The following is a 15,695-nucleotide window of genomic DNA, read 5'->3' on the forward strand; positions in this document are numbered from 1 at the left end:
GAAAATAAAAATCGGAGAAATTACATAATATCAGCCATTTCTTCTTTCACACAGACATGGAGTTTATCAAACCACTTTCTTCGGATTTCTGGAAGATTTTTATATAGATCTACTCCTGTTTGAAAGATCATGGGTTACTTCGAGCAAAAATTTATGTACTTTAGCTATAAATGTGGGAAACGGAATAAATAGCTCCCATGTATCACAACCAAGAACCTAGAAAACATACTATATCAAAACAACCATGCAGCTCTCTTGAGATGACTGATGGCCAAACTTAAGAAGCTTCTCAAGTATACAATCAGCAAGAAATGTCTTATTTGTAATTCAGAAAACTTTCGTATTACGTTCAGTTTATAAGTGTTGTGCCATATAAAAGTTCGAAAAATTCAACGCACCATAGAACAATCGATCGAGTTTAATAAAAAATAATAAATAATTTTGAAAATTTCAGAACTGATGCAAATGGCTACTACAGTGGAAACCCGATTTTATCAGCTTTTTGACCCGATTTTATCAGCTTCATATGAAATTTGATAGTTGGTAGTTTGATGGGCTCTAGCAGGCGAACCAAATTGAATTCGAGTAAATCTTTTTTGGGCCTATATTTCTTATCTTAGAGATCCAAAAAATGATAAAATAAAAATACTATTTTTTTAAAATTTTGCACTGTCAGACCCCTTAAGAGGAATTTAAAGTAAATAATCAGAAAAGGTTGCAAGGCTATATCTAAGGACCAAAGAAGAATATTTTAAGAGCTTCAGTTTATTAAAAAAAACAGAAAAATGTGTGTCCCGATTTTATCAATGTCCCTATTTTATCACCTTAAAATTCGCCAAGGGGCTGATAAAAACGGGTCTTCACTGTATTCCGTATTAGTCAAATATGACGCCATTACTCTGCAATATTTTGACCTGTACGTACCATAGCATCCTATTGAAACTAAGTAATATTGGTTGCATCCTTGAAAAAGAACTTGACTAAAACTCATTTGACTTGTTCAAGACGGATAGGTTTTCTGAAAGATCGTTCATAGTTGTATTTTTATAATAAACATTGAACATATATCTGTGTTTTATGTGTTACCATAGCCTGTTAACTTATATAATTTATATCAAGTTAAGAAAATGTTAATATATAATTGTTAATTACAATGTCATAGTATGTTTTTCCAAAAACTTTATTCCAAAAAAAAAATCCGCTTCTCTAAAACTTCAGAATAGGAAAGAATTGGCTTTCTCTTTTTATTTGAAATCAAAGGTCAAAAATTGGTGGAGGGGTCCAGAATAGCTCTTTATTTCAAAGTTTTTTTTTTGTATGAACACTTGTGTTTTACAATTAAACTAGATCGCGTTTTTCCACTATGTGGTACATATTTTGAACATTCGAAGATTACAAAAAGCATAAACGAAATATATACATACTGTTTTGATTTTTTTAAAGAACTATCAAAGACATTTAAAATGCTATCTGGCGACAACTTTAGGTTTGCAAATGGACCCACAACAAATCAGATAAAATTTCAACATACCCCCCCCCCCCCCCCCCCCTAGGTGAATATTGAAAGATGTCCACGGTACAATAAAGCAAAGAATGTTGGGAATTTGTGAGCACGTCACCACAGTTTCAGATATGCCCTCCAGCAGGTTCGTTTCCTGCTGCAGGGGTCTGCCCGGGATATGTGATCAGCGTTGTTTAGTTATAGGTTACGCCATCCTTCGGTGATTTGCATTCGATACTCATGTAAGAAGGTATCGGTTTAATCACGCCGTTGGGAATACCGGTGAAAACATTTCCCCAAGTGTCATTCGTGATGGATTCCGCTTCTCCGCATTGCGACATAATTCGATTGATCTAATCTTTTTAGTGCCTTTTCCATATACACGGGGATCTTGATTTTGATGTTATTAAATTCGACCTCGTGTTGCATGTTGTTCTTTGCATTGAAGTGTTCAGTTTCTCTACGCGATTAAAATACAGTTTTTGACGTGGTGTAGCTGAATGTATAAAACTTCTGCGAGATTAAGCTCCATTTTAAATTTAACTATTTGTTCCACCTTCTGCACTGTGGGTCTAACACGAGTTTTATCACAGTCGATCGAAATCGTGTTATCCCGTAGCATGGACACTTTTGTTTCCTTTGGTAGACTCATTTCACTGCGAAGCCGGTGGCAACGATACAATACTGTTTGTGCACTAAATAAAGAACAAAGCGCAGGCTTGCTTCACTGGTACCTATAGCGTTGCCGTTTTTTGCTTCTGCTTTGTACGAGGTCAGAAGATAAACTGATGTGAACTAGTTGCTGAAAGGAAAAATGCAGCCACCGTTTTCGGATGTTACCTTCATCTAGTTCGAGCATATCAGGCACGTGGTGTTGTTAACGTTCAACAAATTCGTCCAGGCAAAAAGATTTATTCCACAAAACAACTTAAAACGCGTGCTTGTTTGTGACAACGCTTAAATAAATACCCCTATATACTGCCCATATATGCATAAAAGTCCCATATTGAAAAACAGCAAGCCGAGAAAAACGCTGTTCAAAATTTACATTTTCATTGAGCCTTATGGATGGGACAACCATGTTTTGGTATTTTTTCTATATTTTCTAAACAAACCTGATAATCTTATTTATGCATTGTGATTCAGTGCTGATACATAATACAACCTAATAGATAACTCATTTTTGACAAAAATCCATATGGGACTCTTATGCTTTTTTGAGCAGTATCATCATGATGTTTTTCAAACAGCCAATAAAGAATGAAAAAAAATGATAAATCGTGAGATCTTTGTCACTCGAAAGAACATTCTTTGTCTTTTATTGCATTACAACAATTTGTTTTAAATGTAGACCATAGGAGCACTTGAGGTAGGAGTATCAGTGATTTCTATTCAGCTAGTTTTGTGCGTGTCTGTAAGCTACGGAACATTAGCTAACTGCGCAAACCGTACAATGTCCGATTCGCTGCTGCAACACACTTCTGTACCCTGCGACTAACAACGTTATCATATGTTACTAGCGTTCCAAGATATGTGAATTGGCGCCTAGTACCGTACCACCACATCAACTTCCAGTTTGGAACCAACGCCGTTCCAGATGCCTCGTTCTCTATAAGCTACCATGTACTTTGCCTTGTCAAAATTCAAAGTCAGTCCGACTCTTGTAGTATTTCTTTAAAAAAAACACACACCTCTTGCACTGCTCCGCGATCAACGTTAATGATGTCGATGTCGTTCGCGATGTCAAGAGATGTGCGGGATTTCGTGATGGTGGTTTCTTCCTTTGCACATCAATTCTTCATATTGCACCTTCGTGTGGTATATTTATTTATCATTACCGCTTTGTTATATACCGTACATATTACACTTAATGCTGTTGCTAGTGTCAATTTTAAAATGTCTAATTGCAAACTTATAAGTATATTTAGTGGTATAAAAGTCATAAACTAAAGCAGTTTCGTTGAATTTGCTACAACATCTGTCTACCGGATTATTCTGGCCGTGTGCTGTACGATGCCTAGGAATCCACAGAAGCAGACAATTCCTTATACCATGAGAAGGGACAAACAAATTAATCCATGAGAGACTGTAGGAACTATCAATATTGTTCGATAACATATCGAAAATGAATATTCTTTGCAAAAAAGTGCGGCGAGACTTTAGCATTGGCAAATCTAGCAACATGCATCTATTATTTTACGGCGGAAGACGGATAGGGTCATTCCAAGGCAGTTTTCTGAGAGCAAATCGTACAAAGCTTCTCCGAACGTGCTCCAGTCGGTTACTTTGAAACTGCGTTGTATGGCGCCCATGCTTGTACAACATACTCCACGGTGCTCCGGACCAGTGCGCAGTATGAAGTATTCAGTGCCCATAAATCAACAAAATCGACTGCGTTCCGTTTTGGAAAATCCAATGTTGCAAAAGGCTTCGCCATTGTTGCAGTTATGTGGTCGGCGAAACGACGTTTTCTGTCGAATAACACTCCCTAGTCACGGATAGAATCCTTCCTCTCGATGACACCGGTTTGAAGGGTATATTCGCAACACCTTAGAGCTGCCGAACGTCCGAAACCTTCCATTTACCGACGTTGATCTGCATGCCGTTCAGCAAGTACCATTCCTCTATATTGGCTATATCGTCTTGGAGCACAACAGAGTCGAATACTGAGTCATTTGAAAGAAAACAATTCAGATCATCAGCATAGAGTTTTGCACACTTGATGCGGGTGCAGTGATCGTTGATGAAAAAGATTAAGATCAGTAGCCCTAGATGACTTCCTTGAGGCACACCGGTTGGCGTTTCGAATGCGCTGGAGCGTGCCAATTCTAACGAATGCGGACCGTTGTGAGAGATAAGAATGCAGCCCTGGCTATCCATCCAGGAAAACCTAGTCGCTTCAGTTTCAAAACAGCACCTTGTCGAATGCTTTCACGAAATCAAAATATATAGCGTCCACTTGTTGACGCTTCTCTGCAGTTGGAACTACAAAGCTTGCGTAATGTTTTTTTATAATTTGGCGTTCGTCAATTATGTTGGAAGAAGCAGCGTACATCGTATTGGAGACAAACTTTTCCAAAACTTTAGCCAGGCAGTTCAGAAGCGAGATTCCTCTGTAGTTTTGAACGTTCTGCGTGTTTCCAGAACCCTATTATTTCGAAAACTGTGTTGAATTTGGTTCAGAAACTTATCATATGCTTTTCTGCTGACAGGTTTTTTAGGAACAACAACGAAGAATCTCATATACGGCATCATAGAATGCCCCCACTGCCTGATCTAATCATTTACAACCAGCATCTCATGCCAATTGAATGAACCAATGGGAATTAAGACTTCATCAAAGTTGCATCTAGTAAAGTCAAAGTTGAGGTCGTCGTTAATTGTATCAAAATCTTCACCATCATGAAAACGCATATCAACTCTTAAAATGAAGCGTTTATTGTGAGGATCTACCTTCAGTATAGATGTCGAAGGCTCAATCAGTTTGAACACGTCCGTGTCGTTAACGAAAGCTAAATCGAGGGTTCGTCCATTCACGTTGCTAAGAGAGCAGATTTGATACAAGCTCCCAGTGACCAACGTTTCTGTGATGGCCGTCTCTTGTTTCGATGTTGCATTTTCAGGAAGGTAGCATTTATAATCGTCATCAAAAATCCACCGGAGATGAGGGAGATTGTAATCACCTGTAACAAGTACATCGTCGCACCTATTAGCTTTGGCTAGAATGCTTTGGATTGCAGAGGAGTGAACGTTGAAGAAGTCTGGATCACTGTTCGGTCTCAGATAAATGCAGCAAATATATAACGATCTACCCGGCAGTGAAACGCGTACGACAACTTGCTCCAAACATTCACATCCAGACATTTTAGTACAGTCCCAGTTAGATGTTTCTTTATCGCTATAAGAACACCACCACTGCGACGTATATAACTGTTAGAAGAGTTGCGATCGCATCGATGGATTGCGTAGATCGTCGTTAGCTCTGCGTTTAATATATCATCACCTAGCCAGGTTTCGGTGACCTTGATAACGTCGTAGTCTCAGGAAGCGAGGGCAAGCAAGAAGGTCTGCGTTTTTGTTCTCATTCCACGATTGTTCTAATAGTAGACGGACAGGAAATCAAGGTTTTGTGCGAGATGGTGTGCTCTGAACCAAGAGGTTTTCAGGAAGCGCAAAAGCAAAAAAAACTCGCCTGAGAAGAACTCCCTTCCACAACGGCCTACGAACGCACGGCCGGGACGACTAAGCTGGTTGCTGGCAGGGAGCGCGACTGCGTCGGAGCGCTGCAGGGCTTCCGTAGTATTGTATAATGCGCGTCCCGGTGATGCAAGCACAGCGTGAGTTTGTAGATGTGGTCTTGGCGATGGCATGGGAATTATGCTTCGTTCAAGTAACGGCAAATTGCACGAACGTGTTGTATTCGATGGCACGCTAGAAACCGAGTGGTTTTTGGAGTGCGAACTGCCATGTAAAGCAAAATACTCGCCTGAGAAGGCAGTTCGGACGGCCTCCGAACGCAATTGTTGTTGAACAATAGATTAGAAAGTTCGTCGGCCTGCTTCAATTCATCTTACATCACGAACGAATCGAATGTTTCGACGGCTATTTTAAATTTTGATTTAAATCCGCGTAATTCGTTTTATTGTAAACCATAGTTCGTTTCGTTTCACTGAATCATGCGCCGTCTTGAAATCGGCAAATATGGTGAACCAGCAAGTTGTATTCCCGAAATTTATCTAGAATTTGTTGCAGGGTATACATCGGGCCTTTCGTTGATCGCCGTTCTCGAAACGCGCTTTGGTATTTGTCGGTAACGGTTTAAACCAACGGGTACTGTCTTCTAAACAGAACACGAGAGCGTACGTCATGGACGGCATTGAGGATCGTTTTGCTTCGTTAGTTCTTACACTCGACTTTGCTGCCCTTCTGGGAGATAGGGAATATTAGTCCATCCCTCCAATCCACAGGCTTGTCTTAATTACCACCTAGTGTAGTAAAACCAATGCTTTCACAGATTTTTTTTTCAAAAATGAGAAAGTTGTTCTGGACACCACGAGCGATTATTTTACTTTTGGTAGCAAATGAAAAGCGAAAGCTAATTCTTTCATGTCTACACCGAGGCCGTCTTGAAATTAATTAATAATAGCAACCATTTGGGAATGTTTATTAGTTTCTGATTAATTACTACGTAATAGAAAGGTAAATATTGACGGCGCCGGTGGTTGAGTGGTAACCGTGACCGCCACTCACCCCAGTTGGTCTGGGTTCAATCCCAGCCGAGGTCGTTGAGATTTTTATGTAGTGAAAAAAATCTGTGGTCACGTCTTCCTTCGAAAGGGAAGTAAAGAGCCGTTGGTGCCCGATCCTTGAGTTTTTGGGTCGATATTGAGACATTTATTGAAACATACACGCCGCCACACCTTCCGCTGTAAGGTTGCCAGTAAGTTTTTGGTGTAACTAGTACTTATATTTGCTATTTGCGCTTGAAATTAAGTAATGTAGTGGTAGTAAGAAGCCTCCCACTTTGGTTTAAACGTAGGGACAATTTTTAAAACAGAATTTGAATGATTAGTTTAACTCATTTAACCAATTTTATCAATTCAGTAATTTAAAAATAATTTTTGAATTATACTTAATTTTTGATTTTTGGAACAACATGTGTTCTCATTCAGCCCTTCGTCATGCAAATATTATGACAGATCGGCTAAGCGCGGTGTGTCATGGAGTGCGGCCTTTCAATCGGGAAAGGCCACGTGGAATTTGGGGTAAATGCGCTAATATCTAGTCCAGATAGTGGAGATCCAGGTCTTTGGCGTCGGTGTTAGGCCTCGTATCGGAAATAGGCCGTCGGAAAACAACTAGACCTGAAGGAGAAAGGTAGATAAACTCGGTGTCGAGTTTAATGTTTATTTATAATCGAGTAACGCCTCACATATACTACGTTGTAATACTTAACATATTCCGTCGATTGTGACAAATTGTTATCTGTCTTAAAACGCTCCGTTACATGACTTTTTTTCTTATAGATAATTTTTTATATAGTTTTAAGATATTTTTAGTAGCATTCTCAAGACATTTAGTTCTACCATGAATGTCGTAAAACTTTTTCAAAACTTTAAGTTCTATGGAAGTTGAATAAACAAGGTTTCTTAAAAGAGCAACCAAGAGTCTTAGAAGTTTTATAAAAGTTCCTTCAAGTGTATTTGAAACGCTTCTAAAAACTTTCAATCATATAAGAATATTACTTGCGGAATATTTTTTGTTCGTGAAAACGATTATAAAATCAGACAGTTCTACTTCGATAAAACTCTCATAAAGCACCCAGTATTTTGATTGTTACTTGGGAGAGTCGATATCTCCGTAAACGGATTCGTGCGGTGGATTGAACTATTTTCATTCATGTTCACAAGATTTTTTTTCAAAAAAAGATTTTTTTCTAGGATTTCATGGCATTCCGAAATTGAATATTTTTCAACTGTGAACATCTAGTAGTTTCAAATGAATAAAGTGGCAAAAGAAATTTGGCTGTAATTAGAATTTACACCACATTTCACAAATTTTATATGCCACTTTTGTTATTATTCTGCTTCATAAGAATTAGAAAAGCTACCGTTATAAGCATAATCCATCTACTGTAAGCCAGATTAGTAAGGATTTAGATGATAATAATATAATTTATATAAACAAACAACATCTTATTTTTCTAATTAAGTCTTGAATTCTCTCTGGCAGTATAACAAACTCAAAAGGCCGCATAGTTATAATATGATAATTGCAATTATTTTTTTATAACATAACATCACATTTGAAAAGAATCCCAAATTTTGTGAAACTTTCCCCTATTTTCCAGATCGATCAGTTTACCCTTGCATTCAACTCACTGCTGAAGCTAATTGCGTGCTTCACTCAGAATGACTCTTACAATAAAAGTACCAGCACTCTCTGCTACATAACTGAATAATATAACATAATGGAATAATCGCTATCATCTGTTCTTGTTAATTACGCCTCGTTTAATTGTTGCAGATAAAAAAAATCAGTTTTCATTCCGCAAAAAAAAAAACAAATGTTACTTACATTTAATATTACCTTTAAATCTATCTGTACTTCATACCTTGAGGAGAAGGGTGTCCGTTCTGAAACGATGCACACACATACACGCAAATAACGGAATGCCTGTGTACAAAACGAAGCAAAACTTATGCAAGTGTCTTTTCAGATCTGTGTACAAGAACAACATTATGGTACAAATGGTAGTGGTTTGTAAGATTTTCGTGTTTGTTTTGCACAATATGTTCGTTGATTGTTAACGCAGCTGTTGTTTGCCTTGTTAAAGAAGAATTGTAGTTCCCTTGCTGTTCCTACATCGTGGTAGTCACATCCATCAATCAATATCTTTCAAAAATCAATTCGAACCCCCAATCGGGTGATTCATTCGTACCCCCCTCACCGCTGGTGGAGTTACTTCTCTTTCTAGATCACCTACATCCATTCGAGTTGAAAAGTAAAAGCAATAAAATTCGATCACTTCTGAACCCCAATATCTAAACAGAACTATGACAGTAAATCGACTTCATCCGTTGGGACCACGGCATCATCCGCCTCAACGGGATCCACTCCGTCCGAAAGTGAGGAAGCCGTCCTGTTGCGAGATTGGGACTTTGAACGATTCTTCCCGTCCAATGAACGCCCGAAACCTCAGCAACGTCACTCCATGTCGGACAAATCGTCCTCATCATCACCAGCCGATTCCAACAGTAGACTAAACGGACTGGACAAGTTCCGCAAGGAACGCGAGAACAGCAAAGCTTCGAATCTGGCCTTCGCTGAGAAGAGGAAAGTAGAAGAGATGAACAACAAAATCCGGCTGGAAGAACGAGTGAAAAGTGAAATCTTTGCTCGGCAGTACCACAAACAGCTATCGCCCGGCAAAGCTAGTCCGGCTTCGTCTGCATCGTCCAACCAACAACAACAACCGCAACAGCAGTTCCTTAAGCAATCTCACAAACGTCAGGATTCTGACTCTAAACTCTCGCTTAACTTTGTACGTGGCTTCCGCCGAGAAAACTCCGATTTCTTTCCACTGTCCAAACGCCACTCGGCCATCCTGGGGGAGCAGACCCCTTCCGGGAACGGCGGAAATGCCAAGCAAATGTCCACCAGTGCCATCCAGCAGCAGCAACGTTCCAGTGCCATATTTTCCCGTAATCGAACGAAGGGAGAACCCGTTCTTACGGATTTCACCGTGACTAAACGTGGCGATGGAGAAGACTTAAGATCGCGAACGCCACCTAGACCGTCGGGGTCTAGTGGCACACAACAATCCGCATCCGGCCAAGCAGCAAACCGGCAAGCCAATTCTCAAGCTCGAAATCTGGACTTCCTACGACCACGTCGGGAAAAAACCGAATCGGTGATATTTGTGCGCAATTCTCCAACACGACAGCAACTGTTCGATAGTCAGGTAAACAACAACAACAACAACAACAGATCGTCTCTTGCTCACACAATCAATCCCCCATTTTGTCTGAATCAATCCGTTTCTTCAATTAAAATGAATGTGTTTGAGTGCCAAAGACAATCATTACTTTACTAAATGACGAAGCTCCGTAGCATCTTTTCGCTGCTCAGGCTAAAGTTTTGTTTGATGCCTCCTCACACCCCCGATGGTGGTTCCACGTAAAAGTTCTAGAAACTCAGTTCAAGATAAGACGACAAATGGCTAGTAGTAGTAACTTCACAGATAGTTAAAAACCGGTGCTGCCTTTCGCTAACGGTCACTGCATTGTTTAGTTTCTTCATGTGTGGCTAACGAGTAGCTGATAAAAGCATATTCTTGCATAATTCCATTCTTCGTATAAGTTTGCACATTTTCTTTTTGTTTTGTTTCGATAGTTTCAGCGCATTCATTAAAAAGCTTTTAACCAAAATAGATGGATTGGTGAGCCCGAGTTTAAATTTAAATTTGTTTCGCTAGATGTTCACCGTCGTCATTTTAAGCGGATATTTTGTTAATTCTACTGAAACTGTTATACTAGCGTGATCAAATTAAATCTTTAACTTCGCGTCAGCCACAATCATTTCAATTTAAATTAATATCTATCATGTTACCGTGACTATCATAGTGTTACAAACATCGTAAACAAAAGATACACTGAAAATATCGTTAGATCACAAACTATGAGTATGTGGTGTCAATCATACTTTTCACAAGATCACACTAAAATTCGTTAGCATTATTTCAAACCAGTGCAGCTGAGCTCAAAAGTCCACCACATCTACCAATTCACCACGACGGATTGATCACTGAACTTCACTAGAACATGAACCGCCCTGTCCCATCGACTAGCCTGTTTTCCGCCGACATGTTTCATCGACTGCATTGATCTACTAAAACCATTCCACAATCAACAGCTCGTGTCATGTGTGCTTTCCTAGTGTATGTTGTCATATTTGTGTTATAGTATATGTATATGTAATTGTTACTAAAATCAACGCATCTAGTACTAAAATTGTGCATCTTGGATGGTAAGTTTGAAGTCTGAATCCGAAATTTATCTATGGGATTACGCGCGGGAAAATTGTGGCGTTAAAAGCTTGTGCTTTGGGTCATTTGTATAGTATGTTAGGGATCAGTTAACTATGTCGAGTTATTGTTTTCTAGTGATACTAGTACATCAGACCGGCAACAATTTTGACTTTTTTTTCGGAACACTGCTAATTCAAATGGTAATTGGATGCACAAATCATATGCAAAATATGAACTTTTTCTATAAGTTCTAGTTCACCCACAAGAGTTTGAAGTTTCTATGGTAATGCATATGGAAACTCGGAAATAAAAACAAAATTAAATAAAAAATTTCACGGTAACTCTGTATACCTCAAAAAAAATCTGCCGCATAGCTTATTTTATAACGAACAGCTTTGTTGAAGGTTGCAAATTGATTGGAAGTTCTCCTACAAAGTTCTTTAACTTTGAAGACCAACCGATTTTTTTTTAATTTCCTATTCTGAGCATGTGCGAGAAAGAGAGGCAACACTTAACTTTATATGAGAATATCTTCTTACTGCAAAATCGAATCAATTTGCAGTCTTCGGCAATATTGATCCTTACACCTTAAGCTACATATCTGCAGGCTATGGGATGCACAAGATGATACTGGCATTTTCTAATGTAATTATTGTTTCATACATTTTACCATGCAAACTTGAAAACTCTTGTGAGTGAGCTAGAATTTTCAGCAAAAGCTCATATTTGACAAATGGTATGTAAAGCAAATTACCGCTTGATTTAACAGTGTTCCGAAAAAAAAAGTCAAAATTGTTGCCGGTCTAGTAGTACATTGCATTGATTTTTTTCGATTGTCATTAAATTTTACAGAATATTGCAATCAAATGTTTAATCACGACACCTACTAGTTTATGTTTAATTACTCAGTAATTTTCGTTCATAGATTACAGGGAATCCTCTCGCTCAATATTTTCCAATCTATTATTTATTTTTTAACTAATTCTGCCAAAAGTAATGAAACCACAGCATGGTCGGGTATAAGGCTCGTAAAGGAATTGAAAATAGCCAAAACCCCCGTCTGTGCAATTCGGAAACATTTCAACGAACTTCTGTTTCCCGGAAGATGTAATCAAGGCGTCGAACGTAGTTGCTGTTAACAAACTCTACGCAGTACAATATGAAATATGCAAAGTTGTTGATCTGTAAGGGAATCTGCAGCTGTGGTGGAAAGACTTCGATTTTCTTGGCATCCGACCACGGTTTGAAATTACCGCTCATTTCCACAACAAGCAGTTTATCGCTCATCTATTTCTTCCCTAGTAGACATATCGTCCATATGTCTGTCCGCGAAAAGTAAAATTCCACACCCTGCCTACCTTTAAATCTAGATTCCTAGAAATGTGGTGCTTTCAAATGCCTGTATTTGCTTAACCTGCCTTTCAATCGAATATTTTTTAAGGGTGAACCAAAGATAATAAAATGCGTTATTATTGCCGAAAACAATTGAAACAAATCATTCATCGTCATTTCGAAGAAATGCACGCACTTTTCTGTTGATGTCGCTCTTCATCCGGCGCACACCTTCTTCAGTCACGGTATTGGCCTGCTGATTCCACCAGTTCACCATCCAACCACTGTCGCTAGAAATTGTGCTCTTCATCTTCAGTTTCCACTTCATTGTCGCCCAATACTTCGCTATTGGACGGAGCTGGAACAATTTGGTGGATTTTGCTTTTTGGGATGAGCTGGAACCCATTGTTGTATTATTGTACACTTAGTAACAATAATAGGCATATTTAGCATACTTTTCTCTTTTCATCTGCTGTGATTTTTATGCATGTTCTAGCATATACTTCTAGTAAGCATTCAATGAGTGGATAGACTGAATATGTCCAATGCATAAAATTTTCAGCAGAAGAAAAGAGAGGCAGATGGAAAAGTATGCTATCGATGCATAAATAAAATTCTGCGTGTAGCACATCCTTCCTGTACTGGCAACTGGGTAAGTTTGTACAAAACGTAACGATCCATCATGGAACTTAATGATGAGTAACATTCGTTTGTCGAGGAACTTCCCTTTACTTCCGAATTCGTAGAGTTATCTGTCACGAACAGATCTCCAACACAGGAACAGATCCCTTACCAAATCATAAATTTTTCACGATCTAATCCGCGATAAATTTGAGCCACGGAATTTGTTTGAAATCGACTATCGCACGGATTTCATCGTCAATCAGAACACATCCACCGAGTTTCGTCAGTACCTTGTCGAACATTAGAGATCTATTTTCTCTAAATATTAGTTCACAAAATCAGCTTATTCTGGCCACTGTTTATTGCTCGGGCCTTCGGATGGGTTGTTTATTTGCTCGTTAATATTTGTAATCTTCTCGAAATCGGATTCGCCGCAGAATACAACGATTAGAATTCTTTCCTCGCCAAATTGTATCCAAATAACATTTAACTGCAATTGACGATATACGATTCCATTCTGAGGCTTGGTTTGCACTTTGCTACGTATATACTTAAAAAAACTCGAAATTTTGTAGCACGATATCAGTTAGTTACAGCTATTCCCAACCTCTAAACCACTCATAGGTGGAAGTTGGTTAAAGTTGAATATGTGTTTCAAGTGTATGGATTCCAGTGCAATCAAAGCGACTGTAGTGAAGCGAGTTCACAAGAACCATGCATTTATTAGAAGGAATGTAATCATTACTAGTAACTTTTGGGGTATCTGATCCTCGATTTTCCGATTTTTTTGTCATGACTTCTCTTTCAGTATAGAGGCTCAATCGGAGAATATCGAAAGAAACAGAAGGGAAAGTTTTGAGCGTTAGCAACTTTCATTGAACTGAACCAAATCACATTTGGCACTGTTCAGGTGAAAAACAGTCACCAATTTAGTATTAAATTTAAAGGGGTGTATGATTTCTGTGAAGATCGCAAAAAGTTTGCGTGAAGAGGAAAAGCCGAAAATTGATAGTCTATTTCAAGCACAGCCGTTAATATGGAACACCTAAGAGACCTAATCCAATATTGGCAGGTTCTATAAATCGCGCATGCATTTTTGTACTAAGTGCTTTATTCGTCGTTCGCAAGTCGAATGAAAAGCATGACGATGCGCAGTCATATTGTGACATAAGAAGAATGCAATCAGCATTTTCGTCGTCCATATATAGTAGCGCAGATTATTTTTTTGCTAATCAGCCTTATTCTGCGTTATGACGGATCGCTTTTTAGAACGATTGAAATTTGTATTCTCGATAACGACAAATTAATATCAAACGGGTATCATATTCGAAATTATATTCGTTAATACAACAACTATAAAATATTGTCGAAAATATTTGGTGTTGCAATAATTCAAAATAACTCTGTAAGCTAGGAATAGTAAGACACAATTAATTAAAGATTCAGGTGAATAATACATAAGAAGTTTCCTAAAATTTTCAAACAAAAATAATTGCATGTTTTGAAGATGTACAAATTATATTTATACCTATATGTTTAATTTGAGAGTCGCACAAGGTATCGTGCGGATTTGGTGCGTTTTTATTTTGTCGTCTTCCGTAACAACCCTGAGAGTGGTAAAAAGAAAATTTTTGGATAGATAATACTCCAAACGAATTTAAAAAATTCAAGAAAAAACTACATATTTAAACCTTTTCTTTAATTCAAATTTTAACCGCATTCGCACACGTCCCATGATAATATGTTAAATATATTTCAATACAATAATATGTAGAAAAAGCATTTAATATATGTTTATCGTACTGAGTGATATTTTTTTAAAATTTTTTCTTGATATCTTAGTTTATAATAATCAGTCGAATTGTGAAAAATTCTCAAAATAAGAAAACCATTATTTTGTACATAGAAATGAATTTTGCAACAATAGCCTTTATACACTTAAAAGTAGTCATTTTCAACGATTTTGTTTTTTGACTTCATATTTTCACTGTTGGACATTTAAGAACACAATTTGGCAATTTCCCTGTTAGAAATACACCAAAATATACATTTTGGTTATTCAATCTGGTCGCCTTATTAGAACAATGAATTTCTTACGGAAAATGTTTCTATTTTCTTTCTATTTGGTTTTAAATCGAGTTTTTCTTCAAATTACGTTAAAAATGCTCAACAGCGAGAATATAGATTTGAAAAAAAAATTTAAGAAAATGTTCATGTTTTGGGTTTAATCATGATCCATCATTAGGCAATTTTTAGCTCCAAAATTTATGGGTAAAGTGTCTATTTTCACCATACTAAGCAGGGTGCCTCACTAATTCATCAATTTCTCGGCCTACAATCAATGGAATGCGTAAAAATTGACATCAACAGCTTTGCTTTGTTGTTAAAAACCAATATAATAACACAAATGCGCTGAAACAGTGAAATTTGAAAGTGTTTGAGCGCAACGAAAACTCGAATCGAGTGCCCCTATTATTGCGCTACCATTTGACTCAATGCGTTGAACAAAGATGGCAAACACTGCTCTAACCAACGCACAGTGGTCCAGAATGCGAATTTATTCCAATTCAAATGTAAGCTTTAGGGTGTTCCTTAAAAAAACGGTTTTATTTCTATAACTTTTGAAGTTTTTATTTTACGCTAAAGTACCCTTTGGACAACTTGAATATAATTTTAGGGCGCATAATTTGCTTTAAAACACCAACTACT

General features: G+C 37.9%; 1 protein-coding gene across 19 annotated transcripts in view; it reads left to right on the plus strand.

Annotated features, from left to right (window-relative positions):
* Positions 1-15,695, plus strand: part of LOC131692242 (serine/threonine-protein kinase mig-15) — a 250,343-nt gene that overhangs the window by 204,191 nt on the left and 30,457 nt on the right. For 14 of the 19 annotated variants that reach the window (XM_058979177.1, XM_058979178.1, XM_058979179.1 and 11 more), the window contains one exon: positions 9,054-9,965. The exons of the other annotated variants lie outside the window; for them this stretch is intronic. In XM_058979177.1, coding sequence (XP_058835160.1) covers positions 9,054-9,965 — 912 coding nt within the window. The remainder of the gene's footprint in view (positions 1-9,053; positions 9,966-15,695) is intronic. 19 annotated transcript variants of the gene reach the window in all.

Source organism: Topomyia yanbarensis, chromosome 3 (genome assembly GCF_030247195.1).
Source record: "Topomyia yanbarensis strain Yona2022 chromosome 3, ASM3024719v1, whole genome shotgun sequence".
Taxonomy (NCBI): domain Eukaryota; kingdom Metazoa; phylum Arthropoda; class Insecta; order Diptera; family Culicidae; genus Topomyia; species Topomyia yanbarensis.